The following is a 23,692-nucleotide window of genomic DNA, read 5'->3' as shown; positions in this document are numbered from 1 at the left end:
GGGGAGGGCAGCAGGGCGGCAGGGGCAGGGCTAGGAAAAAAGCGAAGTAAACTACACATTTTTATTATGCAAAGGGGGCGCAAATGAAAGGCAAATGTTTTGTTTTTACACCCCACCCCGTCATTTCTCCCCTCCCCGTCCAATCTCTGTGAGTGTGTGTAATTTTATTTTAGTGCAGTTGTGTGTGTGTGTGTGTGCTCACTTGAAAGTATTGTTAACGGGACGCATAAAAGCGGGCCAACGAGAAAGGAGTGTGTGTGTGTGTGTGTGTATAAAAGAGTGCGGATCCTTGTACGAGTGGGACGACCCAAAGTAGGCAATAAAACACTACCAGAAATCTAGGCACGCGCTCACTCGCATGACAGACAATACGGAAACAAAGGCAGAAAACCAAACCAAACCCATGTAGTAAGGGTCGAACTTTTGCTTTTTTTATGAACACCAGAAATGAGACAAATAAAGTGTGATTACTGCAAATTGAGTGAGCTGCATGAATTGTGTGACAAACCGTCAAACAACTCGCAGTTTGTCAAGTGCCAAAGTGCGAAAAGCCGGGCAGTAATTCGTAGACTTAACCAGCCGGAAGCAAGGCATAAATTAAGGCAAGCCAAACCAAAGGCTCCCCTCATACACACAGTGGCAGTGAGCAGATTTTCAAATTATCCTTGATTAAAAACTTAAGCAGTTAAGCCGCTCACAGCCATCGGCGTATGTTAGGATATCTATCTTCCAGATATCTGCTGGCAATAAATACACTGAAAGGAAATTTGTACTGCTCTAATGATTTTTGGAAGGTAGATTCAGGGGCCTAAATTTCCCTAAAATTACTTATTCTTCTCTGTGTAAAAATCCCAGTTTAAAGTCAATTGTTTTCCTTGGGCAGCAGCTGCTTAATTAATTGGTACGGGTCTGTGTGTCCTGGACATGTTTGGATGTCCAAGATGTGGTTTTGTGTGCGGTGTAGTGGTGGGAAAACTTAATAGCTTCAGAAGCTGATGTAGCCAGTGTTGACTGTTTTCTGTCTTTAATGCCTGCAGTTAATATGCGGCAGGTGACTCAGCGTTCCGGCCTCTAATGAGCTCCAATGCCGTTGATGAACACAGCGGATGAATAAGGCATTTCATGCGTTAAATTGAATTAATAATGTTAATGGTTAGTGCTTATGAATATGCGCTTTCGTGCCTCCTTGACTTGTGACTGGGCTGCCGTGTCGTATACGTTATGTGTGGGCGTCTTAAGCTCGCCTCGGCGCCTTATTAATTGCCACATTTGCGATATTTAAGCATATGAGCCCAATTAAAGCCCTGGCTACGGCCTTCCCTCGTTCTGAGCATTTAAAATTCTATTCCCCAGTATACCCTCGTATAAACGTTCTGGCTGCGGCTAAGCTGCTTATTATTCAACAAGCTGTACGGCCAGCCACATCCTCCTCCGGCAAATCTAGCAATCACGGTGGAGCTCAATAATTGTGTATTATATAAGTGAGCAGCTAAGGCGGGTGGCAAGGCACAAAGCACAAAGCCAAATACGCGTCAATTGGCAGCCACATGCGCACTCGAGTAAACACAATCCTCGAGGAATTACCAGCTGAATAATGGCTCGACTTGCCCGGCTTGGATGCTTTACAATAATGGGTTTGGGGCACTGCACGGAGCGGCAGCACAAAAATGAAATATAAATAAATAAAATTTAAGTGCTTGCAAATTAACAGCAGGAATCTTGAGGACTGCAAATGAGGTCGGCAGTCTAAACATTTTTTCAGTCTCCAGCCAAAGGCCATGTCCGAAAATACCCAAGTATATGCAGTGGTGACTGGAGAAAAGGCGTTTGGGAATAACTTAACCCAACAGAAAAGGGAAAACACAAGCCCAGAAAAAGGAAAACTCACCGACAAGCATTCACACACAAACACTCGCCAAGGAGAACTTGGCTGGGAAGCACATAAGTGAACGCTTGAATGGTTGGCACTTCTGTCTTTGTAATTGCGGCCCCAATGCTAATGCCTCCTTTGGGCTGGCCAAAATGAAAATGCGTAAATTATTGATTACAATCGCCAGAAATCATGCAGTCCAAACAAAGGGCCTACATATAGATTTTATGATGCCCTGAGCTGATTGTAACGCCTTTTGTGCGTATAGAAATTTTCCTTTTTTTGGCCCACTTCGTCCTCGTCGGGTAAAAATGAAAATGTGCCAGACCAAGGGGAAAATTGTGAGCGGAAAGCAGTCGTATAATGAAGGCACTTTTCGAGCCCGACTTGGGCGTTGATTTTTTAATGGTGCCTCCGGCCAACGACGTTAGGAATTTGAATTCGGACTGGGCTTGGGATTCATATTGGACTCGGTATCAGGATCGGGTTTGGAATAGGGAGTGGGTCTGGAAAGGGAATTGGAATTGGAAGGCAAACAAGCCCCGACATTGATTGTGCAAGGACTTTTGTTCTACGCGAATTGTTTCAACAAGTTGTGGCCATGGTTGACGAGGGTTGGCTATTTGCTGTTGCTCCGAGCTATGTGAGAACCAGCTCCTTATTAGCAGCCCGCAAATATGCTGCGCCATATATGGTTAGGACCTCGATAAATGCGCATTTTCAGCCTGGTCGATATCCGTCGGACCACATCACATGGTCGACGTATCTCTGGCCGCAGACATTAGCCAAACAAATAGTCGTCGGACAGCAGGTGCGGCCGAGAGTTAACGGAAATCGGATCCAAAATGAAGCTAACAAAAAGCCAAAGCAGATACAAGAGGCACACAAAGCAAAAAAAATTCCAAACTGTGGGTCAAGCATAAATGTCAATATCATCAGCAGGCTCGAAAAACACTGCAGGCTCTATGTCGTCATTCCACCGGCTCCTCGTTTCCAACCACATCCTCATCCTCATCCTCATCTGGAGTCCCTCATCCTGGGCTCATGTTTCTGTCACAGGGCTAATGCCTGTGTAGATTAGAGATTAGGCAACTTCAAAAGGCAGCCAGCCGTTTCTGTTGGCCGGGTGGATGGATGTTTGAATGTTTCTTGGGTGAATTACGAATACGAAGCATAATTGTGACGCAGGCTCAACGTGATGGCGGTCAGGATCGCTTGGTTTGGACAGCACGTGGCCCCCTCGACCATTAATTGTCCAGGTGGGGCGTGGGTTCACAAATTTTATTCACCTGCGGTTGCCAAATATTCGTTGTCGCTGCGAAATGTTTCTCATTTTTTATTTTGCCTGTTTTCGGTTTTGAGGAGGGTGGAAAAGTTTTCAATTTGAAAACAGGACAACAGCTGCGCATGTCACTTTCAACCAATATACCGTCGCACCAAACAATAAATAAATAATTTTCGGCATTTAATTGTTTCGGCGACTATACTAGCTGGAGTCGGGGCTCTCAGTCCGAAATTGAATCGGACTTGGTCATAAACAAATGGGGACGATCCCCCAAAAATTTGTGGGTGCGAGTGAAAATGTCAAATGCAGTTTGGAATTTCACTCTCCGGCATCCCATCTGTCATGAATGATTTAAATGTGTTTGCCAAAACCGAATATGGAATGCCTTGTTTTTTTGTGGAACATGAATAAATGTAGCGGCCGGAAATGAGCATTCCTGCCCAGAGCCAGCCCTCAGATTAAAATTGCATTTTCAGGCTGAAAGCCTCATATTTAAATTAAGAATTGTTGTTTTTGGCCGTACGCCGCATTAGCCAAACGCAAAATGATTGAAACTGAAACCCAAATCGCCGGCCCTTCTAATTTGGCTTACCCGGCTCGTTGTTCGTTGCCCGTGGCTTGTTGCTGCTGTTTGCTGTTTTGTGATGCCAACACACATTAATAATAAATAATTCCCCTTAAAAGTAATTTAAGCATTTTTATGTGTTTGCCAACGCCGGAGTAGCAGTCACAGTCTCGGTCTCAGTCTCAGTCAGCGGCGTTTGCTTTTCATTTCTTTAATGGTCTGCATCTTTACGAGGCAGGTCCAGGTCGCGCTTACTGGAGCGGCAACTGTTGGCCATCCTCGGCAGCCGCACACACACACCGAAGCAGACTCAAACATTTTTGCAGGATACAAACGCACACACACTCACCCACCAAGCCAGGACTCGTGGCGCATGTCTAACACTCGTTATGAGATTCATGGCCTACATGTGTTTGCTCCATGGCCTTGTGAATGGGCGCGGGGCGTGCTGTACTGTGGGCTATGTACTTTACGTGCTGGGCAGCCCGGTGGGCGTGACTGGGCTAGTCCTTAGTCCTTTGGCTGTAGTTGTCGTAGTAGTAGTTGTACAGCCGCCAGCGCCATGAGCCCTGGCATGAGGTGTCCTTGAAGCCATTTTCTTGTACATATAAACGGATTCTGGTCGTGGTCTTTTTTCCTTGGTCGCTTCTCTCATTTTTGTAGTCGCCCAGATAAAATTTTCAACCAGGAAGTTGGCTTCCTGTGGTGCTCGGTTCTGCTCCTGGTTCTGGCACTGCCACAGCCTGCCCTGGCCTCCCAACCCTGGCCCTAGCCGGTTCGCAATTTCTTTCATATTTTGTTTTGGCCATTACGTTGGCTACTTTTGTCGGTCATGGTTGTAGGTTTGTTCGTATATGCCAGTTGGTTGCGGGAGACATTCGTGCTGGCTATTTTCATTTTCTTTTGATTTTGATTTCATTCATGGCAGCACTCGGCTGTGATTTAATTTCAGAAATGTGACTAAAATGCGGCAGTGAAAATTAGGAGGGACCAAAATAAAAGATTGCCATTGCCAGTGTGTGAAGGACAATTCAATTTAAAATTAAGCTCTTAAAGCTATTAAACTTTAACTATCAAAGGGAGTTTCATGTCAGGGACTTTCCCAACTCTGTTTCGTTTGATGGCTTTCCTGGCTGTAACCAAGGTGAAGCAATTTGTCTCTCCAAGTATTTCAACTCGTATTTCCAACTCGCAACTACTTCGGTTTTCCATTTTCTTGGTGGATAAAGTTCTGGCTGCCCATAGTTTGGGCGGATATGGAATGTGGAATTACACACTCAGATCCCAGCACCCAGAACGGCTCAAGGACCCTTAAAAGCCACGTCCAGGCCACAATGGGCCATTTTTCTTGCCCATCCAATGTTGCGTGCTGTCGCCTTCTTTTGGATAGAGGAGATATTTGAATTTCACGCGCGCATACACTGGCAGGGATAAACTGGATTTATATCCGCTAATGCCTGTGATTTGTTCTATAAAATTACTTTATGCCTCGAACATGCCGGCGGACCTTGTCTGCCCTTTTTTTTTTTTTTTTTATTTCGGCCTTTGTTTTCGCTCCCAGCTAGCGCCGCCGGCAAGGACGGGCCGGGACAAGCCAGGATTCTAGGACTAAAGCCAGTGCTTACGCTTTCTGAACGAACGCCTCGGCAGCATAACGACTTATGGCCTTATCCTTTTGGTTTCGTTGGGAGTGGGTAAATGCCGGGTGTTTGCCGTTTTATTGTTTGGCTTATGTTGCTGATAGTGTTCGGTTGCCATGGTGTGCGTGCTTAGTCGAGTGTACACATACCTTACATACATATATGGGCCCGCGTGTGTTTGTTTGCTAGGAAAATGTTAGCTTTGTGCGGTCAACTCTAAAAACATTGTGGACTTTTCTAGTCCACAGCTAGTCACGATTAGCTCAGAACCTGCAGCCCTTAAGGTGTAGCCCCCGGCTTTTCGTTTGGCTTTCCAATCAAGCATACATTTAAATTGGATAGCCACATGGCCACAAATCAATTAGAAAATTGCAAAGTCCACCATGATAAGGCATTGCACATTGAAAATTATTATTGACAGTCACGCCCAGCGCTCTAGTCTTTTCCTCCAGAGTCCAGACTTTGGACTTCGATCCAGACAAACAAGCGTAATGAGGACAGGAAATCAGTTTTCAAAAAGTATTGGTTGGGGGATAGACGACAGGACGACAAGACGATAGGCAGGCCAGCCGGCCAACTGAATGCCGTCTTGGCAGCTGCCGTTTCTAATGAACTGCCTGGAATGTGGCACTCAGCCATAATGATTTCCAGCAATCGGGGCCTTTCAACTGACAGCTGGATGGGCCCGGACAGGCCAGACCCAAAGTCGATATATTGCGTTGTCACTGGACAGAAAAGCTATCCCACATACATCTCTTAATGGCAGACAACCTGTAAATATTGATTCCGCAATCAGTGGGTTGTGGTCTTCTGCCTACTGTTTGAGTTTATTGCAATTAGCATCGGAACAAAGGTAGGAACTTTAATTATGGCAGCATGTTCTTCTGGTCTGTGGGCAATCAATCATCTGTCCAGTTACAGTTCTTAAATTATCCACTGACAAACAATTATTGACTTTAATAGTTTGCTCATTAATCATGGACGTTCGAATCCAATGGGAAGTTCCTCAAACTCTCTTGGTCAGTCTTGAGGTCAGCAGTTTAAGCTGGAGCGGTTGGGGGTAAACATTTATTATGCTTTCGGTTTGTGGTTTCTTGTGTGTATTTTTGAACACCTGCGGGAAAGTTTGTTTTATTAAGAGCCACTCGACTGGAGGCAATTAAAGAAAATCGAAATTAATATGGAAACCAATCAAATGACCAATCAAATTCCACTCTATGAATCTTACTGAAGCACTTGAAATTTATCTGCTATTGAATTGAAATTGTGGCCTGCTTCCATCTGGGGATAAATATCAATATCCTTCGGTCCTAATCCAGTTGTTAAAGTCAAATTGGACCTCGCCTCGCCTGCAACTGTTGCCCCTTTTTGGCTTGTCTCGGAACATAGCGTTGATTAATGTTGATTGATTGATTATTTGCGTTTTTTTGACATGATGCACGCTTTATTGTCGTTCAGCTCGTGGAAAATCATCAATTTCCGCTTGTAAAAAAGCACAACGCCAGCTCGTTTTTTCTGCCTTCTCCTGCCATCTATCCATCCAGTCAGCTGGAGTAAAGCCTCCTGCCAGAGCTTGTTGCACAACACAAAGGAGTCTCATCTCCTCTCCAGCCCTCCGGTTGCCTTTAGCTCCTATTTTTTGCCAAAGTTAGTAATGAATTTTTTTTGCTGCCGTCTGGCAGGCACAGTCAACGAAGCATAATTGCGGTGGCTGAGCATCTTGTCAGCGGTCGTGCAGTTCAAATTCGTTATTCCCGCTTTTCGTTTGTTCTCCTCGGTTACATATTGGCCAGCTGCCAGGGCTAAAAAATGACGTGGAGTATTGCGACATTGATGTCAAAAAAAACCCGACATGATTATAAAGTCAGGCAAGGTCCTGGGAAGCCACAAGGCGAGTTACAGAATCATAACCCGACAGTGGTCTGAAAAATATAAAAAATAAGTTGTGTTATGATTATACAATTTTATTTTTTGACATGTATTTAAGTATAAAAAAAAGAGGAAAACGTGTTTTATCTTTATTCTGAATTGCAGAAGGCTTGAAATGCAATTTTCCTCTCTCAACAATTTTCCTGGTTAACCATAACCAATTTTAGGGCCAACAACCGCTAAATGCCACAAAAGTTCAGAGTTTTGGACCAGTGTTCAGTTCAGACGTCTGGTGTCTGACAGCATCTCCCGCTTTGGTATCTTGCCCGGTCTGCAGACCGATGTCGCCTGCGGTTTGGTCTTGGTCTTGGCCAGCCGGTAAGGTCATGATTGAATTTTCGCAAATTTCGGCTCGTTAGCGTGCGGCACGAACACGTACGTCATGCTGGGGGCTATCCCACAATACCAGACCAACGAAGGTTGGCCATGTTTATGCCTTGTATTGCAACAAGTTGCCAACTGTTTCAGCCCTTCAATTCACACACAGGCCTACAAAGGGAAACCTACTCGCAACCCTACACTTGACACGCTTCATTTCATTGGGTTTTGTTCTCTCCATTCGGCGTTCTCCGTTCGGCGTTCACCATTCAACGTTATCCGATTATTTCCATATTTTTCGCGCTGTCAGACACGTTTTTTACTTACTCAGTCGTTGACATTTTGCGTGACTGACGATGGACGCGTGGTGTGAATAAATGAAAATGGTAGCGAATGGAAATTGGCGCCACTGGATAGGCCCTCCAACTGGGGCAATGTGTTTGCCATCGGCCACTTTGTGTCTTAATTATGATTGCGAATAACGGAAGCGGCAGCACATTCAAAATTAATTTATTGATTTTCGGGTCTCAATTTTTCAAGTGTTGACTCAATTGAGAAAATTGCCTCCATGAAAGATGTAAAGTTTCAAGTGGATATAAATTACAATTTCCAAGATTCTTTGAGCCTCAGATTTGATATGCTCTTCAGAAAATTTGCCTATAGAACCTCTGGCAAATAACTCAATTTAACGCACATGTTTAACTTCAACACATATGTACTAAATGTCAGCGACTGCTGGCCTGTCTGCAAACAGACATTACGTATACGCAGCGGGTGCCGAAAGAGTCGTTCGGCAGTACCCTGCGTGCAAATATAAATTTTCAATTTTTTAAAGCTCACTCCAGCGGCGTCACCTTGCTCGTACGTGTACGTGCTAGCTGGCAGAGAGTGACCAGAAAATGCCGTTTAAATGCCACCCAATGCCCCCTGACCTGACGATGTTCATCGTCCTACCTACAGAGGTGGCAGGGGAGGGGGCAAATATTTGACACCTCCAGTGCAGTACCCTGTGACCGCCCCCAAACCGGCATGTTGGCGTAAAAATTTCTCATGTGCACTTTGGCAAACAAATTAAGATTTATTGAGCCAGGGCCAAGGACCATGTCCTGTAATCTGCCAGTTCACTGAAGTACCTCCCGTGGAGGGTAGCCGCAACGGCTCGTGAATTTACTTTCCCAATGGAATTTCAAGAGGGGTCGCTCTTGGCGCCTCTTCAAATTGCCTGCATACTTTTGCGCTTTACTGACCTTTTTCGAGTTCTTTTCATTTGGTCGAAAAACTTAATGGTTTTTCAATTAAACCACAATTGGACGAGTATCGATGACGATGATTTTCATTTTAATTGCCTTTTATTGGACCACTCTTTAGCCTTACACTCATAAGCTTTTTTTCTTTATTTATCTCGCCCGCAGATGGACAATCGGATGTGCAGGTGCAATTAGTGGTGCCCAGATATGTGGAGCGCGGATCGAGCGCCACCTTTAAGTGCACGCACAATGTTCGGCCGGAGATACTGTTCAAGGTAAGTGGGATTAGGTCTGTGAATTCCGGATCATGCCATGCATGGGGTTATAAATTATGGAAAGCACATTAAAAACTTTAAATTGAAAAATAAAAATTGCCGTCTATGGCTATCTGGCTAGCAGGCGAGCAGCACAAAGAAACTTTGTTCGCCTTGCACTATTTTGTGGGCAGAAAGTTTCCGGCACTGTGACAAACACAGCCAGACCGAGCCGTAACCCCGGGCCAGGAGTAATTCCTGCAAGTTTCGTGCCGCAACTTTGTGGCAGTCAAAGGCATCCCGCATAGAAGCGTGTCCTCGCTGTGTAGAAAAAGTTGCAACCAAAGTGCCATTCCGCTTCATCGAAGCCTCCGGGGCCGTAAACCTTTTACCGCTTTCCGTCTCAATATCAGGACTTGGCTAGTAGGTCCCGGTCTTGCTTTTGTTTTTGGTAAAGGTTTCGGTTTCGGTTTCGGCTTCAGTTTCAGTTCGCTGTTGCTTTCGGTTTCCCAGACGCGGCAATTAATTTCACTTCAGTTTACTTAATTCTATCACGAAACATCAACAGACACGCACTTGCGTATTCGCCAAAATCATTGCCAAGCCTCGGCTTCGAGAAATTGAATTTATGGCAACCGGCAAGCATGAGAGTGCCAGGACACAGAGGGAAAAATGGAAGTGAAATAATTAATAGTCATAAAAGCATTATTTAGTTGCGGTTTCAGGGAAAAAAAAGTAGTTAGCTCATTAAAAGGTTATTAATATTCAATGATGTGTTTTAAACGATAATATTAAATTAAAACTGATACCCAATACCATATAGACTTTTTTCCGTGCATGTCCCCAGAGCTGGAAAAACTTGAACGAATAAGGAAGGCACATGCCCACGGCCAGCCCGCATACTTTCAATTTAGTTGTGAACTTTGTGGTGGCCACTTTGGAACTACAATTCACACCGCTCCATCGAGCATTCCCATTCGATTCAAGGCCGGCTTGACGTTGACGTTTTGTTCGCTCTAAGTACCATAAAAAAGCGTACAAATTTTTATGGCTCATGACGGAGGACGTTCTGGCAGAGTAGGCAGTCTGAGGAGGAGCTGACCAACATTAGCCGTATATTGATTATTTTTCTTCGTTTTTTTTTTTTGTTTTTATGAAACTAAGATGGATTTAGAACACGGTTGAATTGACGTTGACGTTAGGGCCGCAAAGTTGGCTTTGCTTATAAGCCAGAAGGGAAGCCATTGTTATTCAGAGAGTCCGTCGGATGGTAAAGTACGGAGAACACGAAATTTCATGTCGTGTTTCCGGATCGTGACCCGGGGTAACTTTAAGTCGACATTGCGGGTGTCTCATTTGCATGGAAATTCGGGGAATATTCCTCCGCTGGCCGCCAAAGTGTCAACTAACAAATTTAATGCGTCGCTGAGCCGCGCAAATGTGTAATGTATTCCGGGATGTGGAAACATGCACAATTAGCAGACTAACCAAATAACCAAACTGCCAAATTGCCAAACAGCAGCGACGCCCTTATACAGATGTAGACATTTATTTATTTGGCCAGTCGGTCGAGTTGTGGCGAGGACGATAGCTAATTAGTATAATTAACTATATAAGCGAGTGCGCTTGGCTCGGCTTTAAGTTCCCAGCCGTCCAGTCAGCCAGTCCAGTTGGTCGGCCGCCATTCGAATTGCTGCACGAAGCGTGGCAAATTGCCTGGAAGTGGCACTAAAAAGGCAATTAAAACGCAAATGCGAACACTGACGGGATCATGTCGCCCGCCAGGCCACGGGGGCTGCTTAACACATGTAAGGCATAATTTTTGTCGGCCAAAATTATACACGTATACATTCAAATTAAATAAACTAATTACGGTATGCGGCACGAGCCTGGGAATCGGACTCTACAATCGGGGCCAGTGCACATTAATGAGATTTTGATTTACCACTTTTCAGCTTTTGTGTATTACTTGTGACAGGCGCGTTGGGGAGAGGGGTAAACAGAGCGAGCGGAAGGGGCGCTTGGGTGGCAAGAGGCAAGTCCTATATGCGGGCTAATAAGCCCAAACACAAACAAAACGGGAAGGCAAAAGAAATAAAGTCGAGCTCGGGCCGACACGCCAAAACAAACACATGCCAAAAATGAAGGCACTTGAAAAAAAAATCCTTAAAATATACATACATAGGTAGGTTTCCTTAACATTCAATTAATTATTTTTAAATTTTTTGTAATTATTTATTTAATTTATATTACTTTTGAGGTGCATTTTGCCTCCAAGTCCGAACATGATATCATTCAAGTCCTAGTTTTTTCCAAGTGCACTTTCTGGCTAAGGCAAGGTAAATATTTGGAGCAGGTAGCTGGGTGGGTGGGCTTTTGTTATTCATTACTTTGAGATCCATTGGCAATATTATGGCGATACGGAGTTGCATGTCAAATCGAGAGAAAATGTTTGAAACGACCACAAGTGGTTGATAAAAGTTGATGCGTGTCTGTTGGTCCTAGAGAGCGCTAATGGTCATTCCCTCTGCCCTCAACCTCTTTTGTGGCCGCCGTGTTTTTGTTTGAGTTTGCCCTCTCATTATGACCCTGTGGGCTGGGGTGGCAGTGTATGGGTGAGTGCTTGTGTGGCCTTTATTGATTGACCCGCACAAAACACATAAACACACACACCCACCAAAACGCTGAACACACACGGACCAGGCCGCAGTAATGAGGCTTGAGTAATGGCAACATTTGCGGCACAAATTACGCATACGCCTCGCCTGCCGCGGACACATTCAATCAGCACATTAATATTATTAAGTTGCGTGCAATCGATGCAATTTACCTGGACTCTGTAGCATGTCAATACAGCTATTAGAAATCCCTAATTAGAGTTGTTCAGATCTTGAGGACATCGGAGCGAGTGCCACATTTCCCCGGAGAGTGCATTCTCCATGAGGCGGAATTAATTACTTTTCAACTTTAATTCCGCTGAAATACGATTAAGGCCAGCGCATAAATGCGGGCGTTAAAAAATATGCATAATAAATAAATGCTCGGTGTAATTAAAAATGGTCGACAAGAGCCGCACATCCGGCCCGGAGCCCTGTCTGGCTTCCTCTTGCCATTCCCCTAAAAAACGCTCAGCTAGTTTCAAGTTGAATGTGGAAACTTGCGCATGAAAATTAATTTCCATTTTCATTATTCATATTTGTCGTTGTGTCGGCCCTGTCCCCCTCTGCCATTTCTCTTGGCTCCGCCTCGGCTACACAAAAACAACTTTTAGTGCCCATTCCATTGAAAGGACTGAAAGTTGCGTTTGTACAAGTAGATTTTGTTTTTAATTGCTGGGGTGACATGCGCCAACACCCATGCTACTACGGCACGCCCTTCGTGTGATTCTGGCAGTGCCATTCCAATAAAAACATTTTATTATTTACAGTTTTACAGTTTAACGCGCTAACAATTCAGCGAGCGCAGCATCATTCAGTTTGTGCAACTTGTTGCAAAGTTAAATTGCTTCGCCTGGGGGCTGGGAATCGAAGTGGGGCAGACGTTCTGTTGTGCAACTTATTGCGCAATGTTTATTCCAATTTAATCATTTCGCGTCGTTGTTGTTGACTGTGCGGCAATATTAACCGATTTCGTGGCCAAGACTGCCATCAAATCTGACACTTTCAATCACTGTCAGGAGCAGCAGACTCAGATTACGTATTTGAGGAAAATGGGGAATCGAATGCTTTTAATATTGGTATATGTGTTTTGTATTCCAGGTGACATGGCTGAAGGTTGACAAGGGCAAGTTCTTTGAGTTCATAAACGGACGCAATCCACCATTTCGGAATTCCACCATCGATGGAGCCGAAATAGACGTAAGTACCCCGGAGTAAAGAGTCGGAGGTGGAGGTGGGCCTCCCACTTATTTACTCAATCATCATTTTCTCTGTCACTCCAAGGACCCGTAATTGTCCTAGGATTAAGCACGGTAGAATATACTGGTAAATTGCAGCTAATTGGTAGACACTTGCCGCATGTTCTGCATGTCCCCCTAGCCACGGGGCCAATCAATTGATTTGCTAATGAGCATTCTGTGTCCGCCACCGCATTAATTCGCTACTTATTTCCACTCTATCTACTCATTCTCGGTGGCCGCCTTCAATTAACAGTGGGACAACTCGAACGAGCGGCAGGTGACGCTGAAGGATGTCCAGTTCGATCTGTCCGGCCAGTTCTACTGCGAGGTCTCAACGGATACACCCATTTTCACCAAGGCCAGCGCCGACGAGCTCATGAGCGTATACTGTGCGTAATTGTTATCCCAGCCTCTAAAACACAGCCCACTCTAATTATGGTTTTTATTTCTATTGCCCATTTACGCTATATCCATCCATATCGGCATGTGCAGTGCCCCAGACAGGACCGCCCACAATTAGGTTTCGCAAGCGGACGCCCTTCGCGGTGGGCGAGAAACTTTTCGCACTGTGCAACACCACCCGCGGACGTCCCGCCCCACACATCACGTGGCTAATCAATGGGAAAAAGGTGCGTATGCGTGATATTTGAAACGAGCCGAAACCGATACGAAATTAAGCGAATCACACTGGCTGGCATGACGATTCGACGACGATTGCGCAAGCATTCCTCGGATGTGTTTGCAGTAATCGGAGCCAATTTGCAATGGATTATTTTGCGGGTATCACATCATGGGCGATGTCCATGGGCGGGAGTTCCGCTGCTGGGCGTCAGGTTAATCAGAGGGATAATGCACTCCAAATGACCACTCGGGGAAGTGGAAATCGCTGTCAGTTTCACTTTTGGGGACCACTGCATTAAGATAAGCATCGGATTAAGCCATTTTATAATTATGGCCTACATGGGCGGTCGGGAAAGCTTTCATTTTAATTGCACCAGCTGCTGTTGGGTGGCTGGTGGCTGGGGCAGAAAGGAAATGAAATTTAAATAAATTTATTATGTCCACCGCTGGCGGATGGACTACGGGAAAACTCTAAAATGAAATTTATTCATAAACGCGCCCAGGGGCAGAAGCAGCAGCACCAGCAGCAGGCTGCAACAGTGTGTGTCCGAATGGGGCAAGCACAGATGTGGGACTGACCGACCCCTCGGGCCGTGGTCCATATTTAATTCAGGGCCGTGCTCCCGGGTCCAGAAGTGATGCTGACGCACCAGTTGTGTCAGTGGTTGTGGCATCAGGGCAATGGAATTTGACATTGAAGTGACTTTTGTTCAAAGTCAATTGTAATTGTTGCCCGCCACTGGGGGCACTCATCAGCCTGCTGACTCAACCGCTCACCACGAATCTTTTGTGTACCGTCAGGTGGAGGACAAGTACGTGCGCACCCACCATGTGTATTCGTTCACTGGGAAGCACCAGCGGCGCACACAGCAGCAACAGCAGACACAGATGAGTCAGCAGCAGTTGCAGCAATACTATCAGCAGCAGTACTACAATTCGTACCACCAGCAATTCCACGTCCCCATGGGTCAGTTTATGGACCGATACGACAAAAGCCTACGCTGGCCGGCAGGAGCTCGAGGTGGTAAGTAGAGTCTCCATTTATTGGTAAGGCTTTAACGCTACAAAGTACCAGTCTAGTTTGGGCAGTTTACCTCATTTTTAACCAATCTAATCAAACTCTGAATTTCAAATAACGAATTCAGTGTCATCAACTAATTAACGGTCGAAAATTAGAAAAAGTGCTTATCTAGTCAAAAATCATTTCCTTTGTACCAGTTGAATGCGACATTGCAGTATTTAAGTTAATTAGTTTGATTGCTAACCTTTCATTCTTATTTCGGCACTGCAGATGATTTCCCGCACTTTATGTCACACCATCACGAGGGACACGGCCACCACGGCAGCCTGTATAACAATCCATTTGGCTCCCTGGCGAACTACCACGATGTAGGCGAGTTCCATGAGATCCACCAGCGTAACTACGACATGAAGAAGAAACAGCTCGAGCTCAAGAAGCAGCAACAAATGGAGATGAAAAAGCACAGGTGAGTGTCGCTCAGGAACTAAGGAAGCCATTAATCAGGAAAATCTGACCTGCCCATTACCGAAACCTAGCCAGAGCGGTCTGAACTGTATTTATGAGCTGTACAAATTAAAAAGTAGCAACTTTTAGCCACCGTTACACAGATCCCGCCTCCAAAAAAGTTTACCCTACTCTATAGTCCGGACTAAGGACTACAGAGGACGGACCCAGGACTCCGGACTTCGGACTCAGTGCCCGCCACAAACTTTTCATATTCTTATCAATTTTCCAGGTTGCGTGTGTGGCGTGTTTATTAAAGTTTCCTTATCTATGGTCTAAAAGGATTTTGCCAGGCTAAAGCCAACGGCTGTTGGCACATTGTTAGAGTTTGTTGCCCGGCGTCTTGCCTTTTGTTGTATAACGCATAAATAAATTTTGTGGCCCAGAGCTGGCTACCTCGGCGTTCTTCCGCCCCGGCCTTGGCGGGTATTTGAAATCTTTACGTGGCGCGATTGGATGTGAAACGTAAATGAATGCAATAAATTATTTACGTTCACCTGTGATATTAACAATCAAGCAGAGAAACTTTTCCAATATAACAACTTTTTTTCCCCCAAGTTGCTGGGAATGGAAGGACGTGGTAAAGTTCTATATATGATCCTGCCGAGTGGGATGAGTGGTGGGTGGAGTGTCAGCTTAATGAAAGCCATGAGTTTGCTTACCGCTTCCTCGAAGTGGCCGCCTTTTGATGTCGGCATTGCACATACGCCACGTGGCACGTCTTTGGGATTCCAGAATTCAAGGGCTAGGGAAACCTAAAATAGAAATATAAACCCCAGAGCACTATGACTGGATTGTGGCAGGCTTGTGGCGTGAAAGCCGGATAACATTTGGCCATTTAAGCGATGCATGTTGTGTCAAGTTAGTTGATAGATGAAAAGGTAAAAGCACAGTGAGCTAAAATGTCAGGGCCTTCGCCAAGTTACCTATGAAATTTCCATTTTAAAGCGGTTACTTTCCCCTTTTTGTCGCTGGCACAAGTTTCGAATTCAGATGCCATAGAATGCTGAGTTTATGGACGCTAAAAGTTTGCGCCGCGCATGTGTGTGCTATATAAAACCACTTGGTTAATTTGCCATAAAGTAAAAACCATAATTTACACCCGTGCCATTTCCTCGCCGGGTAATCAGCGAATGCTAATTGCATTTGCCTCGGGAAAGAAGCCAGCCCGAATGCACCAGCCGGCTGGGGAAACTATTTTATAAATAATTTCCCACAACTCAGAGAGCTGTAAGTAGCAGCGGGGTGAGGTTTGGGCTGAAAGGGTAAACTGAAGCTGTGATGAAGGAGCCCAGAGGAAGCGGATCGGGGAACTAATTTCGCTGAGAGCCCAATGGCAATACGAAATAATTTATATTCAAAGCGCACAACGCGTTAATGCTGAACACAAGTCGATTTCCCGAGATGCGGAAAATGTGAGCTCTTCTACTATAAATTACATAAAGATGTAAGCCATTTTTTCCGGCTATGTAATAAGCAGCTGCCATCTAGCCAAACACCTGTGGATGGCTTCAGTTATGGAGCTTAGGTATTATGGGAGCGTGATTGCAGTTGAAACTGGGAGCCTTCGGCCGTAAAACCATGTGATAAACGTTGCATATTTATGCAGCCGCCTGGCGTAAACTGAACTGAAAGCGGAGGACTACAAAGTGCACATGCACAACGGCCAAAACAAAGCCGCCAACAATAACAAAACGCGGCACAAGGACGAGCTGTGTAACCCAAACAATAAAAGCAACAAAAAGGGGCCACGGAGTCAGTAACTGGCAACGTTTATGTGCATGCCAATGTGCATAAATTCCTTGATACACATATGGTCAAAAATGTAGAATCTAAGGAAGTTAAGGGTACATACCCATGGAAGGGGGTTATGGGGTAACTAGTTTGATAGGAGAGGTTCCATAGATTTATTTGCAAGCTGAGAGAGTAACTACTATCTATCTATAGTAACTATTAGAAGTTCCTTCCTTTCATATAAAAATGAAATATCTTATTGCAACACTGACTTCTATTGTGACTGCGTTCATATATTTTTAAGCATTCCTTGGCTACCCGGGCGTGGAATAAACTGCACTGTTTATTAAGTTTGTGCATCATGCCCAGCGCATACATGCCCCACGCGGGGTGTGGTAAAAGTATTCATGTTATTTTATGCAAATGCAATGCTAATGTCGGCGCCACAGGCATCCCACTGCCACTGTGACGGCTGAACGGCAGCCCACCGCCCACTGCCCACTGCCCCAGCTCATGTGCATTCAGCGACCTTGCAATATTTATGGGTCGCATTAAATATTGAGCATAGGTCACACGACATGAGCCATGCAAAGTAATTAACCGCTTAACGTGATTAGTGGATCCCGACCGAAGACTGACACACGAGTGGGGCCTCGAGTGCCACTCAACAGCCGGAACATCGAAAGGCTTTCAAATTGCCCTGCCTCGCATTGTGAGCTTTCGACGGTTTTTGTTTCATTGTTTGCTCTGGAGCACAGCTTGAAGACACTTTAAGAATGCAACATGAAAAGAACAAAGCCAACAACAGCAATAACAGACGTTGCACGGCTGTAAAGGCCATAACACGTAGCGTTGAATGAACACTTGTCGAGGGAGGGGGCGGCATCTAAAGGATGGGTGGCAAGGGCTGAAAAAGATGGCCCAGCACAAGGCAAGGACATGGGATAGGGGAATAGTAGTGGGAATGGGAATGGCGCGCTTCATGCAGTCAAAAAGTAGTTTACACGTTGTTGCACAATTTATGTTTGTGCAACACGTAAGGCCTTTTGTGGCAGGCCCAGCCTGCCCAAAACTAAATGTTGTGCAGGTCTGAAGGTCCTTGTCTGGGTCTAGCTTCAACCTGTGCGCCCCACTCTCGCCCACATTGCGTTTTATTCCGGCAGCTTGCTTGCCCTTTGCACACTTCCTTTGTGCCATCATGCCCCCCGAATAACACACACGATATATCTAAAAAGCAATCCAAAAAGCCAACAAACGGCAACTTAAAGCGGCCACAGGAAACTCCTCTTTAATAAGGGCCTCCACTGTGGAGGACGGCTTACACCACTGGGCATGGATACGGCTCACCACTTGGCCCCTAATGGAATTGGTATTAAAACCACATTTTTAAATTATTTCAAGGAATGCCACGAAAAGTCCCCGAGAAAGACTTGTGCCAAAAACACAAAACAATGCTTTCGGGTTTGCGCGATTGCTGAAATTCCTCGAGCACAAAACAAAGGAGCGTCCTTTCCGCCCCACACTGCAACTTGTAATTTTCATTTAATTCTTAGTGTGAGTTTCGGGGGCAAGACCAGCGCCAAATTGCCACCGACTTGACCCTCAAAAGGGCGGCCATTAAATGTCGCGGCTGCTGGACTTGGAGCGCCCGAATTGGCTGCTTGTTCTGCTGTAATTAGCTCTGCCTTTTGGCCCAGATCGCGTGTGTGGCGGTAATCCTTTAGGGCGGGTCATCGGTCGGCCGTCGCCGGTCGATGGTCGATGGTGGCTGGTTTTCGTTGACGTGCCATAAACGGCGACCGAAATTCCGGTCAGAGGTAGTCCCTCTACTTAAATTTACGGCAAGTTTCAAACTGGCCTTCAATGCCAATGCGCTTTTAGTTTTAATTGCAACTCGGAGATGGCTAAGTGCTCCTCCCCGATAGTACCAGGGAGCTGAAATGCTGAAGCACGGCCATTAATCTCGGCGCCACTAACAAATCCACGAAAAAGAGCACACATATACATAAAATTAAGTTTCTATTTTACAACGTAGTAGTAAATGGCTAGTGTGTTACACAATTTGGCTAATTTGTAAATTAAGTGGGAGTCTGGGCGACCTACTTGACCTTGTTCACGGGCAGGTAGGTGGCTCCGGGTGCTGCTGCCGCGGGAGGAATGTAGGAAGTCGAAGGTGCCTCCAGTTCGGAGGACACGCTACCGGCGGAGGAGCTGCTGATGCCGCCCGCCCGACGCTCGTCAATCAGTGGCACCGACTGTACCACCTGCTGCTTGGTGGCAAAGTCCAGCACGGGAGCCACACCTCCGTTGTGCAAGGTGGAGGATCCACCCAGACGCTCGTACTCCTGCTGGATGGTGCGCTGGGCATTGACGGCATCCTCCTGGGTGCGGTACTTGACAAAGTGAACCTCTGGCTTGCTGGCGCTCACACGGTTCAGGTTCTGGAGCTGGTTTGCCAGGCTGGAGAGGTCGCCCTGCTTGGTCAGGACATAAATGGCGGTCTGTTGCTCTGCAGCCTGCTTGGCCAACTGGAGGGCGGCGTTTTCCAGACCCTTGTTCTCCGGCGCCCGAATGAACACCACACGGAGGTTCTTCTTCAGCGAGGCGGCCAAGTCGCTGACACTCTTGTTATCCTCGAAGTCGGCCTCTGGGGCAGAGTAGGTGAAGAACTCCTTGTTGAACTCAGTGTTGACGGGGGCGTAGTCATTGGAGTAACTCTGGGTGGAGCCCAATGACCCACTGGAAATGGAGCCTCCGGAGATGGAACCACCCGAAGATCCACCAATGCCTGCCGCATAGTTGTAGCCTCCCACATCGGCACGAGCCACAGCCAAAAGGGTTAGAACCTATTAGAAAGGAAACCCTACATATTAATCCTTATATCCAAGCGTCTCATAGTATACACTTACGATAAATCCACGCATTTTTCTCTAAGTGTTTGTTGAATATTCGCTAAAAGCTGTGAAGGTGTTAAGCACGCCTAGAGGTGTAAGCTGTTAATGCTACAGCCCATCTGACCGATGGGCGTTTTTATAGCCCGGCTAGGCTAAGATGCAGATTTCGAAGATATGGCTCAGCGGGTGTAGCCGATGCCGTTGAATCAAATATTTGACTTCGGATATTGGATGCCCGCTGGCCGTTGCAGGTGACGCAAGAACCTGGAACTGTATCCGCCAGCATTCGTTAGCATAAATTCAAAACGGTTTGCCAATTTCGCTGGGCCAGGGCTGGTGCTTTGGAAATGAAATGCAAAAACAACCGACCACCAACCACTGGCCGCTTGGTAGGCCAAAAATTATGGCCACTTAAGTGGAGCAATGCCAAATAATTTGCATAGATTGGCCGTATTTAATTAATTGCAAATATTTTCGATAAAAACAAGAGTAGCATCAATGGCAAAGCAAACACAAATCAATTACAATATCAACGGGCTGCCGTGATTATTCTGGAAATGATTGGTAATACGAAAAATTAATTAAAAAAGTCAATATATCACTCTGACAATTGGATGCCCCAAGCAGTGGAGACTGCCTATGAAAGGTATCGCAAATCATGCCCTAATCGAACAGTGGCTCCGATGACTTTCCACTGTATTCGCGGCTGTCCAAAACTAGTTTATAGCCAAATGGCTGTTTCGTAAATACGCATTCCAACAACAGCAACAAAGGGCCAGCACACAAAAAACCTATTTATGCAAATTAACCTTTGTCGTTTGCGGCATTCCATGGCATGGGGTTTCGATTCAATTGTTATTTTTTTTGTGATCGTTTGCATATTATTAGGCATTTATGATAACAGTTATTGTGGAATTTGATATGCCTGATTCATTCATAGATTACCCAATCGGATACAAAATACAAAACCGAACATGGATGCATACTTTTGAGAGCGTGTCGTTTTGTGTGTTTTGACCACGAAAGCTATGAACTTCAACTTTTCGTGCCGAAGGACGCCGCCATAGAAATGCAATCAAGTTAATTACGGAATATGCATTTTTCAAGTCAAACATGAACATGCAATTCTGTGATTGACGATAAATGGCCAATTAAACCAATTACGAGTGGTTGCCCTGTGGCAACCCAGTCCCGATGTCCTTTCGTCCCGTCGCGTGCAACATGTGTTACTTTGTAATAATTCGATTTAAACTAAATTTATCAAATTGTTTCTCCTAATTGAGTGCGCTAAATGATGAACGATGGACTGCTTCCATAATGAACAATTTTCCGTCTGATTTCACCTTACATTCCGCCTTTAATTAGTCGGCCAGCCCAGCTGGAAAATGGGTTGAAAAGAGTTTGTTCGTCCATCAGACCATCCGACACGCATGCAATTAATACAAATAGTTCATGGGGCATTTAATGATGTTCTGGCACCACGCGACTGCTTTACATTGCAATGCCGACAGGTAGCATAGTGTCTGGTGTCTCTCTGGTATTTAGAACTGGTGTTCTTTTGCCGCCAGAAAAGAAAGCAAGGACTACAAGGATGCAGGGGCGAGGCGGTGTCACTTTATAGTGCATAAATTATTCAATGAACCGCTTGCCAGGACAACCCAGAGTCGGAGACGACAAAAGAAGCTTTGCTGTCAGTTATAATTTCGCTCGCGTACCAGTTGCCACTGTCAGTGTGGTGGTGGTAATGGAAATGGTGGTTGAGTCCTTTAAACAGGCCAAAAAATATAGTTCTAAAAGTTGAAAAACTTTTCGACATTGCCCTTGAACAACTTTTAATATGTATTAACCTTTCCATTGAAACCATTTAAAGTAATTAGCTCCGCATATTTAATTTTCAAAAGTTACATTCGGTTACGAAAAACCTTGATGAAATTTTTCCCTGTGTAGCTGATGTTAGCGCTCAATTACGCCACCAGGGCTAACCCAGTTTTAAAGTTAAAGTTATTTTTGCAGCACACTTTTGTGCGCGCGCACATTTCAGCCATAAGTTAGACACTTGTTAGGTCGACATAGCATCGAGACTTGGCACCGCCGTCGATGACGAAACACTTTACACCCCTGAATAGTTAATACAAATTAGATGGCCCCGGGCAATTACTTGGCAACAAAATTTGCATGCGTTCCGCCATGTAATTTTGGTGGATCCTGCCGGGGAAGTCCGGGTCGGGGCTTTGATTTTGGACAACAGCAAAGAGCTCGGGCATTGCAAAGTTAAGCTGGCCAAAAGTTTTGCTGGTAATCTGTTTGGTTTCTTTACCATTCATGTTGTTGTTACGTTGTAGTTGCTGTTGTTGTTGGCAAGTTGCGGTTTACCCAAGTTCCGGTTTCCGATTTCAAGACCTCTTTTTGTGCTTGGCGGTATAAGAAATTCATGGTTTTGCACGTAGCCCTTGCGCCCACTTAAGTTGCTTTGCTTGTTCCAGCTAAGTGGGTTGATACGACTCGAATGTTCTCCTTCTGATTGGAAATCGGACTATTTTGTCCTGGCTTGGGGATGGAATTTTAGAGGGAAAATAGTTGTAATTGGAAAACTAGCTAAAGATTAACAGAGTGATTCTATCTTGAGAGGATGTCTCTAAAAGAATATCAAAAGATACATTATTCAAACCTGAAGATAATACTTTATTTTCTGCTAAAAACATTACTCAATAAGTTATTCAGGCACATTAAAAGAAGCTATATTTTGTAGAAGAATTTTGTGATTTAGCATCACTGATTCCGTTTTGGTTCCTTCCAAGCGAATCTATCATAAATTGCTAATAGGTTTTGTTGCGTTGGCGGCGACGCCTTCAGCTCGTTTGCCTGCTTTGGTAGAACAGAATTAGGCTGTGGTTTTGCGGCCCAGAGAGACATTAATTTTCCACAGCAGAGAAGGAAATACGGGAATGGAAATGCCGGCATCAGAAACAGCTCCAACAAAACTACATGACTTATCAATTAATTAAGCGCATTTCTCAAATTATCGCCTGGGGCATGGCAGAGCCCCTAAAGGCGGCTTTGCATGTCAGGGCCAAGTTAAGATATTCTGTAGTTTCTTTCGTTCGTAAAACGGAATTTAAAGTATCATGCCAGACAGCAGTTTCATAACGCGGCATCGCATCTTTTGCTATATATTTTGTATAGATATATTCCATATATTTCAGAGCAGTACACCGGGGCCCGCATTTCCGTCTGATTTGAATTGCTCGGCAAGTTTGTTATGTTTTGAACTTGAGCTTCCTGCCACGGCAGCTGAAGCTGTTGTTTCTAGCTGCCACCCACCCCACCATCTCCTTACCCTTCAAGAGCTTTCCGTATTCCCCCCTTTTCCGATTCTTGGCTTGTTGTCGCTACCGGTGCCAGCGTTTCCTGCGAAAAGTGCGCTGCATAAGGAATTTTATTAAGACAACTGTACACTTTAAAAGAATTTTCGAACAAGTTTCACTTTTTGGGGCAATTTTAATTAGTTTGGATAGCTCGAATTTGTGCTGAAATTAATTTCTTAACACTAGTTTATGTCATGTTTCATTCGTGTTTGGATACATAAAGTATTAACTGTCTTGGAAGGTGTCTAGGAAGTTTGTTAGTTTTCTTGTTGATTGTTGTTTGTTGCTTTAGAAGGTGTTCTAGGAAGGAATTTTTAGCCGTGTATCTGGGGCAGCAGCAGCGTTGTAACTTCAGCTCCGTTGATGATGCAGCTGCTCAGCTGCTGTCATCAGCCCGTTGGGCCAGCAGAGCTGTCGAAGGCTTATGCGGATGTTGTGCATTTGCTAAGAGTTTTGCCCTGCATTTGTTTGCTCTTCTGGCTTAACTGGCTTACTACCACCGATGCTCCTGGCAGGATGCGGAGCTGCGTTCCTGCCACTCGATATT

The 23,692-nt window shown here is 45.2% G+C and overlaps 2 protein-coding genes and 1 long non-coding RNA gene across 4 annotated transcripts in view; 1 reads left to right on the top strand and 2 right to left on the bottom strand.

The window, feature by feature from the left end:
- beat-VII (beaten path VII) overlaps nucleotides 1-23,692 on the top strand; it is a 40,038-nt gene that overhangs the window by 6,432 nt on the left and 9,914 nt on the right. The window contains exons 2-8 of one of the 2 annotated variants that reach the window (XM_070280903.1): nucleotides 9,020-9,129; nucleotides 12,867-12,965; nucleotides 13,260-13,395; nucleotides 13,499-13,635; nucleotides 14,429-14,651; nucleotides 14,919-15,114; nucleotides 15,185-15,257. In XM_070280903.1, the coding sequence (XP_070137004.1) occupies nucleotides 9,020-9,129; nucleotides 12,867-12,965; nucleotides 13,260-13,395; nucleotides 13,499-13,635; nucleotides 14,429-14,651; nucleotides 14,919-15,114; nucleotides 15,185-15,242 (959 nt within the window). In that variant the 3' untranslated portion in view covers nucleotides 15,243-15,257. Of the gene's footprint in view, nucleotides 1-9,019; nucleotides 9,130-12,866; nucleotides 12,966-13,259; nucleotides 13,396-13,498; nucleotides 13,636-14,428; nucleotides 14,652-14,918; nucleotides 15,115-15,184; nucleotides 15,258-23,692 lie in introns of those variants that run through there. The other variant, XM_017237364.3, reaches the window with a different exon arrangement.
- On the bottom strand, nucleotides 15,114-16,228 carry LOC138926510 (uncharacterized). The gene is made up of 3 exons (XR_011443061.1): nucleotides 16,079-16,228; nucleotides 15,815-15,907; nucleotides 15,114-15,752 (listed from the first exon to the last, which is right to left on the bottom strand). It is a non-coding gene; the product is annotated as an uncharacterized lncRNA (long non-coding RNA).
- Nucleotides 18,887-19,901, bottom strand: Tb (Tubby). Its single transcript, XM_017237365.3, has 2 exons — nucleotides 19,796-19,901; nucleotides 18,887-19,732 (listed from the first exon to the last, which is right to left on the bottom strand). The coding sequence occupies exons 1-2, from the start codon at nucleotides 19,808-19,810 to the stop codon at nucleotides 18,986-18,988; spliced, it is 762 nt and encodes a 253-aa protein (XP_017092854.2). The 5' UTR covers nucleotides 19,811-19,901; the 3' UTR covers nucleotides 18,887-18,985.

This window comes from Drosophila bipectinata, chromosome 3R (genome assembly GCF_030179905.1).
Source record: "Drosophila bipectinata strain 14024-0381.07 chromosome 3R, DbipHiC1v2, whole genome shotgun sequence".
Classification (NCBI taxonomy): Eukaryota; Metazoa; Arthropoda; class Insecta; order Diptera; family Drosophilidae; genus Drosophila; species Drosophila bipectinata.
This window is presented reverse-complemented; position numbering and strand designations above follow the sequence as displayed.